Source organism: Amblyraja radiata, chromosome 3, assembly GCF_010909765.2.
Source record: "Amblyraja radiata isolate CabotCenter1 chromosome 3, sAmbRad1.1.pri, whole genome shotgun sequence".
In the NCBI taxonomy this organism is placed as follows: Eukaryota; Metazoa; Chordata; class Chondrichthyes; order Rajiformes; family Rajidae; genus Amblyraja; species Amblyraja radiata.
The window spans coordinates 112020579-112040506 of NC_045958.1; the positions used below are offsets into that span (position 1 = coordinate 112020579).

Below are 19928 nucleotides of genomic sequence, written 5' to 3' on the forward strand. Positions count from 1 at the left end.
GCGTGTGTGTGCGCATGCGGCTGCCAAAAAAATGTGTCCCCCGTCCCCTCCATGTTTTGATAGTGAGTTCCGCTCTTGGGTGCAGGAGTAGGCCATTCGAGCCAGCACCGCCATTCAATGTGATCATCCACAATCAGTACTCCGTTCCTGCCTTCTCACCATATCCCTTGACTCCACTATCTTTAAGAGCTCTATCAAACTCCCTCTTCAAAGCATCCAGAGAATTGGCCTCCACTGCCTTCCGAGGCAGAGAATTCCAGATTCATAATTCTCTGGTTGAAAAGGTTTTTCCTCATCTCCGTTCTAAATGGCCTACCCCTTATTCTTAAACTTTGGCCCCTGGTTCTGTACTCCAACATCGGGAACATGTTTCCTGCCTCTAGCGTGTCAAATCCCTTAATAATCTTATGTTTCAATAAGATCCCCTCACCCTTCTAAATTCCAGAGGATACAAGCTCAGCCGCTCCATTCCATCAACATATGACAGTCCCGTCTTCCCAGGAATTAACCTCGTGAACCTATGCTGCACGCCCTCAATAACAAGAATGTCCTTCCTCAAATTTGGAGATCAAAACTGCACACAATACTCCAATAGGGCCCTGTACAACTGCAGAAGGACCTCTTTGCTCCCATACTCAACTCTTGTTATGAAGGCCATAGCTTTCTTCACTGCCTGCTGTACCTGCATGCTTACTTTCAGTGACTGATGAACAAGGACCCACAGATCTCGTTGTACTTCCCTTTTCCAACTTGACACCATTCAGATAATAATCTGCCTTCCTGTTTTTGCCACCAATGTGGATAACCTCACATTTATCCACATTAAACTGTATCTGCTATGCATCTGCCCACTCACCCAACCTGTTCAGGTCACCCTGTATTCTCATAGCATCTTCCTCACAATTCACACTGCCACCCAGCATTGTCATCTGCAAATTTGCTAATGTTACTTTTAATCCCTTCATCTAAATCATGAATGTAAATTGTAAATAGCAAATAGTTGCTCTCTCTCATACTCTTGGATTAACTCCCATGGCAACGTCATACCTACCTTGTCCTCCCAGAAATCACACCAAAAATGTTGAGTGCTCCAGCTCTTGTAATTCAGTCTGTCCCCATCATTACATTGGAGCAAGGCTATGAAGACCTTGTTATGTGATTATGTAAAATCAGATTAGAGATAGTAGCATTTCCCAGACCTCCATTGCTACTCCACCAGCATTTTACACTGGAGGCAGAATGTTAACAAAAATGATTCACTATCTATTCAGGCAAGCTCATTAAAATACAAAATGACATTCACCGGGTCAAGCTTTTATTTGCTTATTTGGTCTTTTGGTTTGTACAGAGTAAAAATTATGCTACGATTCCAGCAAATTTCTTCTGCTTCTCAAACATCTCTTTCAGTTGATCATTAGATGTCACTTCTACTTGTTGAATGAGCACTTCATCTCCTTTGGTCACACCCCAGCTGTCTGGTTTTGAGAAGGAAGGTGAATATGGTAGGCCAGTGGCAGGCAACATATTCTCCCAATATGCCCGCTGAGCTCTGCAAAACAATTCAAGGAAAATGCTTAATATGATGAGGTACCAGGCACACAATTTCCTTGCAAGCTGCTGTTTTAAAACATTTTCAGAAGTGGAGATAAGATCAGAATAGGAACTCAATTATGAAATTCTATGGATTGTATTTGGTTGCAGCAAGGACGATATTTTATGGTTAATAATATAGGGTTTTGGTTCAGTTTATTGTCACGTGTACAGAGGTACAGTGAAAGGCTTTTTTGTTGCGTGTTATCCAGTCAGTGTACCGACAGACAAGGTTTGCTCTGTCTCTCCAAAAAACATTACCTGTGCAGGTAATTCTGACTTCGAATAAGTGCACAAAATTAAATGAAAAGAAAGAACACACACTCATCACATACCTTGCTCGCACCCATGGCTTTGTGTGCATGGCAAGACAAGTGCCCCAGGCATCATGTTTCTCTGAACCTGCTGGAAGGAAGCCCCTCTCAGTTGCCAATTCTTCTGCAATGGCCCGAATGTGATAAGGCTCAAAGCCACAGCAGCCACCAATGTATCTGATGCCCAGATCATACGCATTCCTTGCATATTTATGCATGTCCCATCTGGTGGCAATTCGTGGTTCCAAAGCTTTAAGAATTGAAAACAAATTAAAAAATGAGCAAGGCACATTTTTCCAAAACCAATGAAATCACTAAGCTGCACATTGATGATGGACTAAAAATATCTGATCTTATCCAATTATAGATACTGAGCAAATTCAGGCTTGGTTAATAACTGCATGAGCATTTAGGCCCAGCAGGAGTAACAGACTTTAACGGGATTAACAAGTTATAGGCACAGAATTAGGCCACTCAACATTCGCACTTTCTGATAAGTTATTTCAAGACCAACTTAAATTATTAAAACCCCCAGCAAGTTCACAGCCATTGACAATATCATTTGTTTTGCCATAAGGTTACAAGGCATTAGTGATAGGAGCAGAATTAGGCCATTCGGCTCAAGTCTACTCTGCCATTCAATTATGGCTGATCTATCTCTCCCTCCTTACCCCATTCTCCTGCCTTCTCCCCATAACCTCGACACCTTTACTAATCAAGAATCTATCTATCTCTGCCTTAAAAATATCCATGGACGGCTTCCACAGCCTTCCGTGGCAAAGAATTCCTCAGATTCACCACCCTCTGACTAAAGAAATTTGTCCTCATCTCCTTCCTGAAGGAACGTCTTTTAATTCTGCGGCTATGACCTCTAGAAACATAGAAAATAGGTGCAGGAGTAGGCCATTCGGCCCTTCGAGCCAGCACCGCCATTCAATATGATCATGGCTGATCATCCAACTCAGTATCCTGTACCTGCCTTCTCTCCATACCCCCTGATCCCTTTAGCCACAAGGGCCACATCCAACTCCCTCTTAAATATAGCCAATGAACTGTCCTCAATTACCTTCTGTGGCAGAGAATTCCAGAGATTCACCACACTCTGTGTGAAAAATGTTTTTCTCATCTCGGTCCTAAAAGATTTCCCCCTTATCGTTAAACTGTGCCCCCTTGTTCTGGACTTCCCCAACATCGGGAACAATCTTCCTGCATCTAGCCTGTCCAACCCCTTAAGAATTTTGTAAGGTTCTATAATAGTCCCTCTCAATCTTCTAAATTCTAGCGAGTACAAGCCGAGTCTATCCAGTCTTTCTTCATATGAAAGTCCTGACATCCCAGGAATCAGTCTGGTGAACCTTCTCTGTACTCCCTCTATGGCAAGAATGTCTTTCATCAGATTAGGAGACCAAAACTGTACGCAATATGCCAGGTGTTCTCACCAAGACCCTGTACAACTGCAGTAGAACCTCCCTGCTCCTATACTCAAATCCTTTTGCTATGAATGCTAACATACCATTCGCTTTCTTCACTGCCTGCTGCACCTGCATGCCTACTTTCAATGACTGGTGTACCATGACACCCAGGTCTCGTTGCATCTCCCCTTTTCCTAATCGGCCACCATTCAGATAATAATCTACTTTCCTGTTTTTGCCACCAAAGTGGATAACCTCACATTTATCCACATTAGACTGCATCTGCCATGCATTTGCCCACTCACCCAGCCTATCCAAGTCACTTTGAAATCTCCTAGCATCCTCCTCACAGATAACACTGCCCCCCAGCTTCGTGTCATCCGCAAACTTGGAGATGTTGCATTCAATTCCCTCGTCCAAATCATTAATATATATTGTAAATAGCTGGGGTCCCAGCACCGAGCCTTGCAATGGTACCCGAATGTGATAAGGCTCTGTCACTGCCTGCCATTCTGAAAAGTCCTCTAGTCCTAGACTCTCCCACTAGTGGAAACACCTGCTACACATACACATCAAAGCCTTTCACTATTCGGTATGGTTCAATGAGGTTCCCCTCTCATTCTTCTAAACTGCAGTGAGTACAGGCCCAGTGCTGTCAAATGCACATCATGTCAACCCACTCATTCCTGGGATCATTCTTGCAAACCTCCTTTGCACCCTCTCCACAGCCAGCTCATCCTTCCTCAGATATGGTGCCATAAATTGTTTACAATATGCCAAATGTGGCCTTACCAGCACCTTATAGATCTCAGCATTGCATCCCTGTTTTTGTATTCCAGCCCTCTTGAAATAAACGCTAGCATTGAGTTTGCTTTCTTTACTACGGATTCGACTTGCAGATTAACTTTTTGGGAATCCTGCACCAGCACTCCCAAGTCACTTTGTACCTCCGATTTCTGGATTCTCTCCCCATTTAGAAAATAGTCTAGGCCTTTATTCCTATTCTGCCACTGATAAAACATTCTATATTTGCTATCATAGATCCTTAAAAAAAAAAAAATTCCTGTTTCACTCTGCTCCAGATTATTATCAGGTAATAGTAATACGCTATTAAGTTAGAGAAGAGGAGAAGTAGCAAGGGCCTGATTCTAATTTGAGACTTGGCGTGCCCGGAGGGGGGGGGGGGGGGGGGGAGGGGGTCGCAGAGAACAAAGAAGGACCATTGTGGACTATATTGATCACTTTGTAACTTTGTCTGCACCCGATATGTGGCGACTCTTTGCACACTTTGTGTATGGTATATAAAACAACGAATTTCACTGTGACATAAGGTAAAATGTCATAGGAGCAGAGTTAGACCGTTTGGCCCATCGAGTCTACCCCGCCATTCAATTGTGGCTGATCTATATCTCCCTCCTAACCCCATTCTCCTGCCTTCTCCCCATAACCCTCGTCACCCGCACTAATCAAGAATGTGACCCGTAACAACAAACTGCCTAAGCTTATTCAATTTCAGCAGAAGGCATTAAAGAATGAAAGGTAAACTTTACCAAATGGAAACTCTGGTAGATCAATGAATCCCTGCTTGCTGCAGTCAGGTGTATGAAAGGCAAGAGGCTGCACCATCAAGTGTGCCTTTAGTTTTGCCGCTTCCAATCCTTCCTTCATCAGTTTCATTGTTTTAAGGCAAGTGGCTGGGTCAAAATGGCAGTTCACTCCAACAATGTCAGCACCTAGAAAATCAGAATTGGGTCATTTAGCAGGGGGGTAAAAAAAAATTGTCAATAGCTAAATTTCATAATTCTTACATTGGCTAAAAAGAACTGTCAAAAGAAGGAAGTTCCATTTTTTACAATACAGCAAGATGGATAATTTGTGCCAATTGTTTGATTATAATTTTGTTACACCTTGGAACTATTTCTTCACAAGTTATAGGAGCAGAATTAGGTCATTCGGCCCATCATGTCTACTCTGCCATTCAATCATGGCTAATCTATCTCTCTCTCTTAACCCCATTCTCTTGCCTTCTCCCCATAACCCCCGGCACCCTAATGCCCCTGTCCCACTTAGGAAACCTGAACGGAAACCTCTGGAGACTTTGCGCCCCACCCAAGGTTTCTGTGCGGTTCCCAGAGGTTGCAGGTAGTGGAAGCAGGTAGGGAGACTGACAAAAACCTCCGAGAATCGAACGGAAACCTTGGGTGGGGCGCAAAGTCTCCAGAAGTTTCTGTTCAGGTTTCCTAAGTGGGACAGGGGCATAACTGATGAAGAATTGTATTTGGTACAATTCAACTTCCTACGTTCCACAATCACCATGCTAACTGCCCAGGTTGAATGGAAAAATCCAATAAAGTCTGGATACACGCAGTATCGGAGAGTTGGACACGCTTAAAAGTTTTGCAGCTCGTAAGGCTCTGATTTCATTTTGCCTGTACACATTTCAGCAAGTTGTTGAACTCTCCCATCAGCAAGCAAAAAGCCAAATATTCTCTCTTCCGACCCGAAATATCATTTATCCACGTTCTCCAAAGATGCTGTCTAACCTGCTGGTTCTCCAGCGTTTTGTGTCTTTCTCTAATTACAATACCGAGTGAGCAGAAAACTGGGAAGTGTACAAGCAGTGCAGTTAAAGAAACACAAAGCAAACAGAATGACCTATTAATTAGGTAACATCCTTGCTAGTATCCCCACATGTCACATGAAAGACCGGGGTTCAAAGGGGCAGTAGAGGGGCACGTGGGTTCTGTCCTGGTACTTTGAATTTCTCCCACACACCAAAGACATACAGGTTTGTAGGTTAATTAGCTTCCATAAATATATAAATTGGCACTGATGTGTGTAGGGATGAGGTGCTAACAAATGAATACAAACAGTGGAATTAGCAAGAGGACTAGGGTGAGGGAGGGACAGAGAGAGAGGGAATGCAGGGGTTACTTGAAGTTAAGGAAGCCAATATTCATACCGCTGGGTTGCAAGCTGCCAAGCGAAATATGAGGTGCTGCTCCCCAAATTGGCGCTGGGTCTCACTCTGACAGTGGAGGTGTCCCAGGATAGAAAGGTCAGTGTGGGAATGGGAGGGGGTGTTAGTGTTTGGCGACGGGGAGATCGCTTAGGCCAATGCGGACGGAGCGGAGGTGTTCAACGAAGCAGTCGCCCAGCCTGCGCTTGGTCTCGCCGATATACAGGAGTCCACACTGACAATACCGGATACAGTAGATGAGGTTGGAGGTGCAAGTGAAACTTTGGTTAATGAACAAAGAATGCCATTGCCACAAACGGGAGAGTGCCATTCTTGTAACAAACACCCTGCTGGTTGGAACTAAACCAATCAAAAATAGACATGATTTTGATTAGTGCCCCCAATCAGTAGAAAGACATGGGAGATACCATCTGATCCTCGAGAAAATGTAACTAGTATTTGCATCAATAATTTCTTTATTTTTCTGTACCATGCTACACACCAATAGTATTTTAGTTTATTTAGAGTTACAGACCCTTTGGCCCACCGAGTCCACACTGTCCACCACCATTACGCTAGTTCTATTCTACACACTGGGGACAATGACACACCAAGGCAGATTCCTTGTATGTATACATACTTGGCTAATAAAATTTATTCAATCCGATTAACCTACACATCTTTGGATTGTGGGTGAAATCCCACATGCTTATGGGGAGAACGTACAATTTTCGTACAGGCAGCACCCGTAGTCAGGATCGAACCCGGATCTCTGGCACTGTAAGGTAGCTTACTGCTGAGCCACAATGCCGCCCCAGTATTCAAGCTCTGTGCCTGAAATAGTTTTAAAACGCTACCACTAAACTCAAGAGAATCATTGAGAATTCAATGATCTAACACACCGAAGATCCATCCTGTAGATTTATACATACTGGCATTGAATATTAGCTGCACTACTTGCAGTTCAATGCAGGAGATAGACAGAAAAGCTGGAGTAACTCAGCATCTCTGGAGAAAAAGGAATGGGTGACGTTTTAGGGTGGGACCTTTCTTCAGACTGCAAGGTTGCAACTCTACCGATGTGCCACCATGCCCGATTGATAGAGAAAGCTGGAAATAGAGAGGCAGGGCTAAGCCTGGCGAGCGATAGGCGGGTCTGAAAAAGGGCCTCAACCCGAAACATCACCCATTCCTTCGCTCCAGAGATGCTGCTGGTCCCGCTGAGTTACTCCAGTATTTCGTGTCTATCTTCGAGTGATAGGCAGATATGGGCAAGGGAGGTTTGAGAGACAGATGGTTTGCTAAAGACCAAAAATGAAAAGTTGGAGGTACTGCCTCACCTGCTTTTACAAGTCGGACAGCACAGTCCCCAGCTGATACCCCGGTCATATCACCTTCTGGGCCAATGCACATTGTGGCAGCGACAGCTTTGCCAGACTCCTTCATAACATGAACTGCCCATTCCGCCTCCTCTACATGTTCAAAGTACTGCAAGAGATAGAGAGAGCAACAATATTTAAGTACAGGGACCAATATACAATTCTGTTTACCAGGAACAAGCTTCCAGCAGTAAAATTGTTCCACAAAAGGGTTTTCCAACAAAAACCATGGCCTTGTATTTTCCACCCAGCTGATGTAAACAAAGCGTTAGTCAGAAGTCATTGCATTGTGCATCTGTATGATTTTAAATATTTCCATCTCTCAGGCAAAAAAAATGTAGACAGACTTGTGTTTGGACAAATAAATATTCACAGTGGATATTGGATTCATAGTGCTGTAAAGAGGGAACCGTTTCATCAACTGGCCCAAAAAAATAAAAATGAAATAAACCTAAAGCTGAAGTGAAAGTCGGGGCACAGCTCCTGGTAATAGAGTTTGATACTACACTGGCCCTTTGTGTGTGGAGTTTGCAAATTCTCCCTGTGATTCACTTGTGTGCCCCCATTTCCTCCCACATCTCAAAAGCATTCCGCTTGTGTACTGGACACTCCCAATGGAGCTCGGGTGACAGAGTTTAAAGTTGAGTTGAGTCGAGTTTAGTGTATGGTCACGTGTGCTGAGGTACAGCGAATAAGCTTTGGTTGCGTGCTAACCGGAAGAACTAAAATTTGAGGTGTGATAGCAGGCAGAATTTACACCCAGCAGTCCGAATGCAGATGTACTGCAAGCTGTCACTCAGTCTTACTTTAGTTTCCCCAATGTACAGGAGACCACATTGTGAGCAGACTCCAGTACTGCAAGGTAAAAGAAGCACAGATATATTGCTGCTTCACTGGAAGGAGTAGTCAGTTACTGGATAGCAGGAAGGGAGGAGGCAGAAGGACACACATTGTCTGTTTGCGTACTACATTGTGACATCTGCCTACTTTTTAATTTGAAATGTTATTTTGCTAAAAAAAAAATCTTTAGTTACTCCACATTTCTACTGAAGATTTGTAATATAGTCAGACATGCAATCTTGGTTCTTTATGACCTTTTTGTGAGATTATCATAATTTGTATTAGTCTGCTATTCCACACCACCTTTGTGAATAAGATCACTGAAATTGTTGTACACTGGAAACATAGGTTTTGCCTGTAGATCTAAGGATGGTATGGTGGCGCAGCGGTAGAGTTGCTGCCTTACAGCGCCAGAGGTCCAGGTTCTATCCTGACTACGGGTGCTGTCTGTACATTCTTCCTGTGAGCATTCCCAGGGTGCACTGGTTTCCTCCCATACTCCAAAGGCGTGCAGGTTTGTAGGTTAATTGGCGCTGGTAAAGATGGTAAATTGTCCCTTGTGTATGATAGTGCGATCGTAGTAGTATGGGGTGATCGCTGGTCGGCACAGAATCAGTGGGCCGAAAGGCCAGTTTCTCTAAACTAAGCTGCATCTCCAAATTAAAATCTCCTTTGAATATTTGCACTAGTAAAAAACTACCTACTGAAGTTTAATTCTAGTTTCTATCAAAATGCAGTCACATTAATAGCAACTAATTAACTGGATTAAATAAGAAGGTTCACCAAAAAGAAAAATTTACAGTGTTACTGAAAGTGGTGCCCTTTCAAATATTATGGCAACCTGCTTTGGTAATGTTGGTGTGACAGGCAGAAAATGGAAGGTAGCTATGGTGTGGGACATCCTACAACTCGAATGGAGCGCAAATCCTTCTGGGCATGATAAAGGATGATGCAATCTGTCTGACAAATCTACGAGCAACTTTCAATAACCACCAATTGAACAATGAAAGTCTGATTTATCAATACATACCAAACAGGACACACCAAACACCCGGAGCCACTCACGGAGAAAATATATTTCCTTTTCTTGCACAATGAACACAGACGATTATAAGATGATAAAAACAAATACATTTAATTCAAAGGTCTAGTGCTTGCAGTGTGAGGTTGCAAACAAGTGTAATTGAACAGTATCTATGGATAACAGATGGGTTCATACTGACCAGTGCATTGAATGTAGACAAACCACTGCCTACATTAATGTCACTGCTGCCCTTTCCTATTCAGTCACTGTTAGTTCCATATTAATTAATGGTGTGCCAACTGATCATTCCTACTTTACGCCTTGAATTTCGTTTCCTGGAGTGCAGCTGCATGATATTGGCCAATTTTTGTTAGCATACAATGCAAATCAGAATTCAAAATAGAGCCACACCATTAGCGAAAATATGGTAGAGTGTGCATTAAGTTCACCAAATCAAATGCATCAACCACAGGACTCAAATTGCAGGGGCAGGGTGGAGTGAAGGGAAAGAGCAAAAGCTATTTGATTCCATGTTTGAACTTGGTAGCTGAGCAAGGGAACTTCCGTCCTCCTAGTCCTCAAGTGAAAAGTCCAAAATGGAGTTTATACGGTTTTACAGTAAAAGGCAAACAATCCTCTTCAGGATCAATTGACTCTAAATGTATTGGGCCTTCTAGAATTCCATGGATGCCCAGTGCTTTCTTAATTCTTGGAGAGCCCAAGCGAGGTGGTAAATTTCCTCGGTCTCACAGGAATTTCTGTAGACCAACAGGGAAAATGAAACATTTCCTCATTTTGGGTGGAGAATTGACAGAACTTTACACGATGTCTATTTGGTACATCTGGTCCTCTGAATCCCTTTCATGCAACCGTTCTTCATGTGTAAATACGAGAACTCAACCCCATAACACTAATGGGGATTTCCACAAGGAGCTCCTGCTGTTCCCACGATTTGTGCTTCTGGTTAACATTTATCTTCTGGTGCTGTGCGTCAAGGCAAGAAGCTCTTCAGCATTTAGGCTACAGATATTAATGAGCACGTGGGGCCTCCTTTCATGCACCCAGTGGCTTGCTAACCGATTCACAGGCCACTCTGCACATCTTCCTCAGCATCAGTCTGATCAAATGGGCGATGGCTGGCTCTTGGGCCAAGTAATGGTCTTCATTGTGTTACTGAACTATTGAGTTCTTCTTGAGAATAGAACAGTCAGTACAATAGCACATCTGTTCTGGTTAGTGCTGTTTCTACAGGAAAGCACTATGAACCCGAGCATAAATGGAATAATCCAGAGGACCTGGACTTGTTTGCATCCAAATGAGACAATATCTCTAATCATGAAATAGTGTAATCGATTTGTCATGTGTTGCACAGAGGGCAATGACATTTTGTTTGTTGCAAAGGAATTGGCCTGCAGGCATATAAATAAGTGCATTAACAGCTCCTCTGTATCTACACAGCCTTGATGCAACATCTAGATCATGACCATGTTGATCTGGTAGATACCCCTCCATACCCCAACACTGCACACTCACCTTCCTGAATAAATCTGCTATTACCTTGCTTGTGTGGAGCGAGTGTTTTCTGATCATTATTGGCCCGTGCTATGCCCTTCTACAAGTAGGGGTTTTGCCTTCAAACAGGAAGCACAAGATGGTAACGCGGGCAATTAAAATTATCCTTTAGTTTCTTTCTTACACAACCAGCGTAATTTGACCCAAACAAAAAAAATCACTGCTTCATAAATGACATCTTTTTGTGGTAATGCAAGTATTTATTATAATAATTATTTTTCTTCTTCATGTACAAATATGTTTGGCCTATGCTACTTTACAGCAATATTTTTTTCACCTTACCTTTGCACTCCTTTTTAATTCTTCTGGACCTCCTGTTGGGTCCTCAAACAGTTGATAGAGCTCTTCTTCAGTAGGAAATTGTCACATTCTTAGAATATTTGGGATGATCATCCCTCACCAACAATCTGATTAGTGCTTCATTCCAGAGGTTACCAGTACCCCAGGGCTTGGTCACTAAATTGTGCTTGTCTCAATCTTCGTTAAGCCATTTTACACACATATTGTGCACTTCACAGCTGAAACTTTAATATTTATAGACTGGTTAAGTAGGTTGTTAACTTCTTTTAAGAAGCGTTGTGTGTGATGGCTGGCAGCTATTAAAAAGAAAAAGTCAAACTATGAAATGAAGCCACATTCTAAGCCACGATTGATTAGTGGACCACAAGTAAACCGCAAAAATGGCACTTTGAATTAAGAGGAAAACATTAACCGTTGTGTTTATAAAAAAAAATACCATAACCAAGTAACTGGAACTATCTGGCTGAAGGCAAGAATAACTTCGAAAATTGATGCGCACTTACCATGCAAGGGAATAAGAGCTTTAGTTGCTATTGTAAGACACTTCGACTTGCTTGTACGGGAAATGCAAGAGTTTAATGAGTAACAGCAATAAGCAGTCAAGAATAATTGCAGAAACCCGCAATTATTCAACCAGGCATGACTCACACGGACAAGTAATTAGGCTGCTAGGCAGTGTCTAACAAAATAAAGACAGTAACAAAAGTAGTCCAAATATTCTGCATCATTGCAGTGTACACAACCGACATATCGGCATTTTTTTTAAATAAAGAAAATAAACACTTAAGAGATCTAATTAAGTGCAAAGATCACATACCTCGGCAATAAGGAAGTCGACATTCTTCTTGACAAAAACATCCAGCTGCTTTCTGAAGATGGCCTTAACTAAAGTCTCACTTTTGTTGCTCAGGTAGGAAGGTGTTTGGCTGACTCCACCAGCAACTAGGGCATCGCCTTCATTGGCCACTTCCCTAGCAATGTCACACGCAGCTTCATTCACCTTGCTGCCCTGAGAGAGGAAGAGAAAATCAAGCAGTTTAAAAAAAAAAAGCCAAGTATAATTTACCATTAGTTTAGGAAGACAACAAGGAATTACAGATGTGCTGACGGAAGCAAGCTAGCACAAGGACCAACTTAACTCAAGTCCATCCAGCCTTGTGCACAGAAAATCATGTCATAGTTTAGTGAACATTTCCCTCGTACTGCCACATTGTCTGCTTGTATCTCTTCACCTCCGAGACCTACAAACTATCTAACCCTTTGATCCTGACTTTGCCCCTCCTGTACATTGCCTGACTTTCCTTAGGGTCACTGAATTCTCAACGATTCGTCGAGTCCAGTTACAGCGTTGAAAACTTTTTACTCAAGCACAATGGTTATAAGGCGGCAGAGCAAAGCATTAAAGTATCTGCAGACCGCAAGTAAAAACTGAACATAACTAACAATACAATAAACTACATTATACAATTAAAAGACGAAAAAATTGAACATAACTAACAGACAAACGACAATGAATACTCAACTAGTAACTTTCACACAGAACACATTGCTCAAAGTCAGGCTTCCTTATCTATTTTTTAAGGCTGTATCAAGTACATCTTCCCTCCATACTTTGTGACTGTACTTGGTCATATTTCTCTCAGGCATCTGTGCCTTATACTTACCTACCTTTTTTCTCCAATTCATTCAAGAGAGTTAGATTTAGCTCTTAGGGCTAACAGAATCAAGAGATATGGGGAGAAAGCAGGAACAGGGTACTGATTTTGGATGATCAGCCATGATCATATTGAATGGCAGTGCTGGCTCAAAGGGCCTACTCCTGCACCTATTTTCTATGTTTCTAGATACATTTGCAGTTTGCAGATGCTGGTTTACCAAAGAAAGACACAAAATGCTGGAGTAACATGGATAGGTGACGAGTCGGGTCGGGACCCCGTTTCAGACTTCAATTCTATCACTTTCAAGATTTTAGTCACCCTTCCCAACACAATCTCTTGATTCTGGTATTCCTTATCTTTGATTACATCTCCAAAACTCCAAGGCATTTCTTTTAAGTTCTTGCAAGAAGAAAAAGTTTAAAAAATATCCAGAATTATCTACAATCGTACTATTTAGTTATGAACCATCTACATAGCTATTGAGCTAGCCAGAAATTTGTAAACTAGCATTGAAAAACACGGTACTTACTGAAATCTTTTGTTCCACATAATTCCCTCTGTTCATCAACTTGTCATCACTTGCATAAAAAGTGAATGTCTGCATGACTGTGGAACCTGCTCGGAGGAATTCACGATGCAGCTGCCTCACTATATAATTAAAACAAAACATTGAATTACATTATCTTGGACCATATAAATAACATAAACACTTGTCAGTAGTTCCTGAGGATTGGAGGGTAGCTAATGTAACCCCATTTTTTAAAAAGGGAGGGAGAGAGAATACGGGGAATTACAGACCAGTTAGTCTAACGTCGGTAGTGGGGAAAATGCTAGAGTCAGTTATTAAAGATGGGATAGCAGCACATTTGGAAAGTGGAGAAATCATTGGACAAAGTCAACATGGATTTATGAAATGTAAATCATGTCTGACGAATCTTATAGAATTTTTCGAGGATGTAACTAGTAGAGTGGATAAGGGAGAACCAGTGGATGTGTTATATCTGGACTTTCAGAAGGCTTTCGACAAGGTCCCACAAGAGATTAGTATACAAACTTAAAGCACACGGTATTGGGGGTTCAGTATTGATGTGGATAGAGAACTGGCTGGCAGACAGGAAGCAAAGAGTAGGAGTAAACGGGTCCTTTTCAGAATGGCAGGCAGTGACTAGTGGCGTACCGCAAGGCTCAGTGCTGGGACCCCTGCTATTTACAATATATATTAATGATTTGGACAAGGGAATTGAATGCAACATCTCCAAGTTTGCGGATGACACAAAGCTGGGGGGCAGTGTTAGCTGTGAGGAGGATGCTAGGAGGCTGCAAGGTGACTTGGATAGGCTGGGTGAGTGGGCAAATGCATGGCAGATGCAGTATAATGTGGATAAATGTGAGGTTATCCACTTTGGTGGCAAAAACAGGAAAGTAGACCATTATCTGAATGGTGGCCGATTAGGAAAAGGGGAGATGCAACGAGACCTGGGTGTCATGGTACACCAGTCATTGAAAGTAGGCATGCAGGTGCAGCAGGCAGTGAAGAAAGCGAATGGTATGTTAGCATTCATAGCAAAAGGATTTGAGTATAGGAGCAGGGAGGTTCTACTGCAGTTGTACAGGGTCTTGGTGAGACCGCACCTGGAGTATTGCGTTCAGTTTTGGTCTCCTAATCTGAGGAAATACATTCTTGCCATAGAGGGAGTACAGAGAAGGTTCGCCAGACTGATTCCTGGGATGTCACGACTTTCATATGAAGAAAGACTGGATAGACTCGGCTTGTACTCGCTAGAATTTAGAAGATTGAGGGGGGGGGATCTTATAGAAACTTACAAAATTCTTAAGGGGTTGGACAGGCTAGATGCAGGAAGATTGTTCCCGATGTTGGGGAAGTCCAGAACACGAGGTCACAGTTTAAAGATAAGGGGGAAATCTTTTAGGACCGAGATGAGAAAAACATTTTTCACACAGAGTGGTGAATCTCTGGAATTCTCTGCCACAGAAGGTAGTTGAGGCCAGTTCATTGGCTAAACTTAAGAGGGAGTTAGATGTGGCCCTTGTGGCTAAAGGGATCAGGGGGAATGGAGAGAAGGCAGGTACAGGGTACTGAGTTGGATGATCAGCCATGATCATATTGAATGGCGGTGCAGGCTCGAAGGGCCGAATGGCCTACTCCTGCACCTATTTTCTATGTTTCTATGTTAAATAGCAGGTAATTTGGACAAAAAATATTTTTGTTAATTGTATGTTAATCTGTTAATGTATACAATGGTCTTAACCAAGATAATTATCTTAAAGATAGACAGAAAGCATTGGAGCAACTCAGCAGTTCAGGCAACGTCTGGAGAAAATGGATAGGTGACATTGTCGGTTGGTACCTGAAACATCACCCATTGAAGATTCATTTTATACTGATGATAGATAGCTTGAATAAATGTTGTACTTCCGGTGGCGCTGGTGCCAGCAGCCTCCACCTACAGCCCGGTATCTTTTTGTTTTTTTGTTTATTTAGTTATGTAAAAGTGTGTTTTTTTGTGGGTTTTTTGTGTTTTTATGTGGGGGAAGAGGGTACGGTGCGGGGGATACCGTCCTTCAGCCGCTTCCTGGTGAAGACGCGACTATTATTCGAGTCGCGTCCTCGCCCCCCCCCCCAGCGGCCTACCTACTGGATTGGCGTGGCCTTTCCTGCCGGGATCGACCAGAGCTCCAGCAGCCGCGGGACAGCGCTGATACATCGCGGGGCTGGCGATGCCTTACCGGGGATCGCCGTCTGGAGCCCGGAGTGCTGGACCTGTGGCACCGACATCATGGAGCTGCGGTTTGCGGAGCTCCCAACGCGGGCGGCGCTGAGGGACAGCGCGGGGTCCTGCGACTCTGCCCGGCTCGGCCTGCGGACACGGGAGCGGCGGACTCCGGCTGCAGGAGGCGGCTGATCAGGAGGTCCGGGCCGCTGAGGAGGATGTTCACCGTCAGGGTTCGGCGTCGGCGTTCCACCAGCCCGGCGTGAGGGCCTGAACATCGGGCCACCCAGGGCGGCGACTGCGGGTGCTAGGAAGGCCTCGACCACGAGTGAACATCTGGGAAGAACGGAGTGGAGGCTGGCTGGACTATGGTGCCTTCCTCACCTTGGTGCCACTGTGTTATGTTGTGTCGTGGACTTTCACTGTTTGTGCTTTTTTTTTAAATTCTATTTTATTTTTAATATGTTTTATTATTTATTATTATTTATTTATTTTTATTTTTATGATACTGCCTGTAAGGGAAATTCATTTTGTTGTCTCTAACTGAGACAATGACAATAAATTTGAATACAATACAATTGATGTGTAGGAAGGAACTGCAGATGCTGGTTTAAACAGAAGATCGACACAAAAAGCTAGAGTAATTCTGTGGGACAGGCAGCATCTCTGGAGAGAAGGAATGGGTGATGTTTCAGGTTGAGACCCTTCTTATAGGGAGGTTTCATGGCAGTCGGGTCACGACCCATGACCCGTACTGTTGCTACGCTACTCCAAATGGATTACACGCGATGAACTGCTCCATTTATCATTTAAATAATGTAAACTATCAATGCGTTTGGAAATCAATTTTACTCAGATGCAAGCTAAGTGATGGGATAATTCTCAGCTGTTGGACAAAATCAGGAGATTTTATTATTTGCCAGAATATATTTCTCAATGTTTCTTGTTTAAAGCCTGCACAATCACCCAAACTACTTATTTATTTATTTATCATCTAATAACAGACAAGCCTGCAGCATGGAATGATGTCAACAATCCTGATTGGGCACCCACTGTGAGCAGGATAGACAATGTGCACAAGAACGCCATGCACGTGCAATTTTGTCCTGATTTTGTCTAACAGCTGACAATTATCCCATTCCTTAGCTTGCATCTGAGTAAAATTGATTTCCAAACGCATTGATAGTTTACGATTATTTAAATGGTAAATGGAGCTTCAGAAGCGTTTTCATTTTGCATGTTAAAACCCACCCGAGAACCATGGGCGATTTCGCAATTTTACTGACGGATTTCTAACTTTTAATACTTTTCATCTAACAAATGAATAAAGATAACAAAGTCAATAATGCCACTTTTGATGAAATGCAGCGAGCAAACGCGATAATTCCCGATATTTTGGATCTTTAAATCTCCACGGCAAATGTCCGCTATCAACTTCCGCCTTTTTGGCCCCTTCAGCTCGCTCTTGTATTTACCTTAGTTTCTATCTTTTTTTTGGACTGTAAATGTAGGTAGCTGTTCCTCACGGTCACCCCGACTGGCACAGTTAATTGCAGCTCAAAAACTGGCCGTTTTCGATGTTTTTAACGGGTGTGAAAATGCGTGTTTTCCCATTCACTAACATGTACTGGAAGTGACGCTTGTCCCCCAGTTAAAATTTCGGTCACGTGGGTGGGGATTTACGCTCCAGTGACCTTTCGTGAAATCACCCTATTGCGGTGGCTTTATCTAATATTATTGAATTCCAACTTTAAACATATTAAACTTACCATGTGACAGCAAGTAGCCATCTATGTGTGACAAATAGTATTAAACTTTTTATATTGGTACCGAGGGCAAAATTTGCTTGTTCAGCCTTACCTGCTTCTGGATGTTCGACTGTTGCTTCTGGAGTCCAAGGACCAGCTTTGACATATCCTCTCTTCTCAAGTGCAAAAACAAATCCCCCATCTCCAATAATGATCTCCCCGGACGATAAACGCTCCAGAAGTCCCTACAATAACATAACACACTTTAACCACAAAGATTCACCAAGTACATAGGTAACATACTAGAAAGTAAAAATATTTTTAAAAAGACGTGGCGACTATATAATCTAGACCTAGAGTCTGCGCTGGGCTCATCAGAACTGAAGTTTCTTCGTGCATTGACGCGTTAGGCGGCCAAATTATGAAAATAGTGAACGAATTATGAAAATTGATACAAGTGGACAGAGCGTGTTCCTTAAATTTGGAACTGGATGAGCCTTGGAAGATCGGGAGTACGTAGCACACACGCTTGCAAGTCTACGCACCTCAGCAATATGAAATGCATTGCGGAGAATGCAACAGAAGGGGTTTGCTCAGGGAAATAATTTAAAATAAAACTGTCCAAAGAAAAAAAGATTATAGCAATCATCTGTTTGCAGCATGCACCGTCGAGGCGGGGTGATGCTATGCTGCAGTTAGCTGTGCCAAGGGGCATCTCTTTGGCGATGGGCATCGTGGCTGGTGGAGGTCGGTGCAAGCACCAAGAGAGCCAGCAGACACCTCGTGCCACCCCCGGCCCGGGGATGTCGCGACATGCCACAGACATGCTGGAGAGTCAAAATCGGACAACACGACAGACTGTTGGTGAGACTCGTCGATCAAAGAAGCGACGGCATTTCTCCCTGCAAGAGAGAAAACAAAAAATGCAACAGACCTATCATTACTTGGTGACAACTTTGGCAAAGCAACGCGATCTTTGAAAAATAAAAACGAGTTAAAAAATGTTACTCTGTGCGGCGCGTTCTTTTTGTCCTTCCTCGCTGACTGCATCTCGTCGGCTTCTGCTGTTCCTGCTGTCGCTGCGCTTTTAATTCCGCTTGCACCTGGACAGAGCACCTGCAGACACCCGCCGACCTCGCACATCTTATAGCCAGCGTCCACCGGCCCGTGACCCAGCATCGCCCCGCGTGGACGGTGGGTGTTGCACACTCCCGCCCGCCCATTGGTGGGCTGATGGACCACTCCCATTGGTGGGTTGGAGGACCACTCCAATTGGTGGGCTGGGGGACCACCTACACTCCCATTGGTGGGCTGATGGACCACTCCCATTGGTGGGCTGGGGGACCACCTACACTCCCATTGGTGGGCTGGGGGACCACACCCATTGGTGGGCTGGGGGACCACCTACATTCCCATTGGTGGGCTGGGGGACCACTCCCATTGGTGGGCTGGGGGACCACCTACATTCCCATTGGTGGGCTGGGGGACCATTCCCATTGGTGGGCTGGGGGACTACCTACACTGCAATTGGTGGGCTGATGGACCACTCCCATTGGTGGGTTGGGGAACCACTCCTATTGGTGGGCTGGGGGACCACTCCTATTGGTGGGCTGGGGGAGCACTCCCATTGGTGGGCTGGGGGACCACCTACACTCCCATTGGTGGGCCTGGAACCACTCCTATTGGTGGGCTGGGGGACCACTCCCATTGGTGGGCTGAGGGGACCACTCCCATTGGTGGGCTGATGGACCATTCCTATTGGTGGGCTGGGGGACCACTCCCATTCGTGGGCTGGGGGACCACTCCCATTGGTGGGCTGAAGAACCACCCCATTGGTGGGCTGGGGAGCCACCCCCATTGGTGGGCTGGGGGACCACTCCCATTGGTGGGCTGGGGGACCACTCCCATTGGTGGGCTGGGGAACCACTCCCATTGGCGTCTGAGGGGATCACACCTATTGGTGGGCTGAGGGGACCACCAACACTCCCATTGGTGGACTGAGGGGACCACTCCCCATTGGTGGGCTGATGGACCACTCCGAATGGTGGGCTGGGGGACCACTCCCCATTGGTGGGCTGAGGGGACCACCTACACTCCCATTAGTGGATGTTACAAACTCCCATTTGTGGACTGCACTCCTTCCCTCCCATTGGTGGGCAGTGGCATCCTCCGAACCTCCCATTGGTGGACGTAGGGGTCTCGTTCTCTGTCATTGGTGGATGTTGCAAACACCTTCCCTCCCATTGGTGGGCTGCACCGTTTCCCTCTGATTGGTGGGCGGTGCAAACTCCTGCCCTCCCATTGGTGGGGGTGCAGCCCCTTACCTTCCCATTGGTGGGCGGCGTGGACTTCCTGCCTTCCCATTGGTGGGCAGCATGGACCTCCTGCCCTCCCATTGGT

At 44.3% G+C, this 19928-nt stretch overlaps 1 protein-coding gene across 1 annotated transcript; it reads right to left on the reverse strand.

Annotated features, from left to right (window-relative positions):
• Positions 1 to 1293: 1293 nt before the first annotated feature.
• Positions 1294 to 18791, reverse strand: LOC116971432 (betaine--homocysteine S-methyltransferase 1-like). Its single transcript, XM_033018599.1, has 8 exons — positions 18537 to 18791; positions 17641 to 17773; positions 13578 to 13696; positions 12208 to 12399; positions 7616 to 7763; positions 4867 to 5049; positions 1926 to 2154; positions 1294 to 1549 (listed from the first exon to the last, which is right to left on the reverse strand). Exons 1-8 carry the CDS (start codon positions 18774 to 18776, stop codon positions 1357 to 1359), a joined length of 1437 nt encoding a protein of 478 aa, XP_032874490.1. The 5' UTR covers positions 18777 to 18791; the 3' UTR covers positions 1294 to 1356.
• Between the last annotated feature and the right edge of the window lie 1137 nt (positions 18792 to 19928).

Coding starts and splice junctions, on each gene's coding strand:
- LOC116971432 (XM_033018599.1), bottom strand. CDS start 18,776: ATGGGAGTGGTCCATCAGCCCACCAATGGGCGGGCGGGAGTGTGCAAC. Junction 17,774..18,536: donor AAAAGAACGCGCCGCACAGA/GTAACATTTTTT, acceptor ATGTTATTGTAG/GGACTTCTGGAGCGTTTATC. Junction 13,697..17,640: donor AGTCGAACATCCAGAAGCAG/GTAAGGCTGAAC, acceptor TTAATTATATAG/TGAGGCAGCTGCATCGTGAA.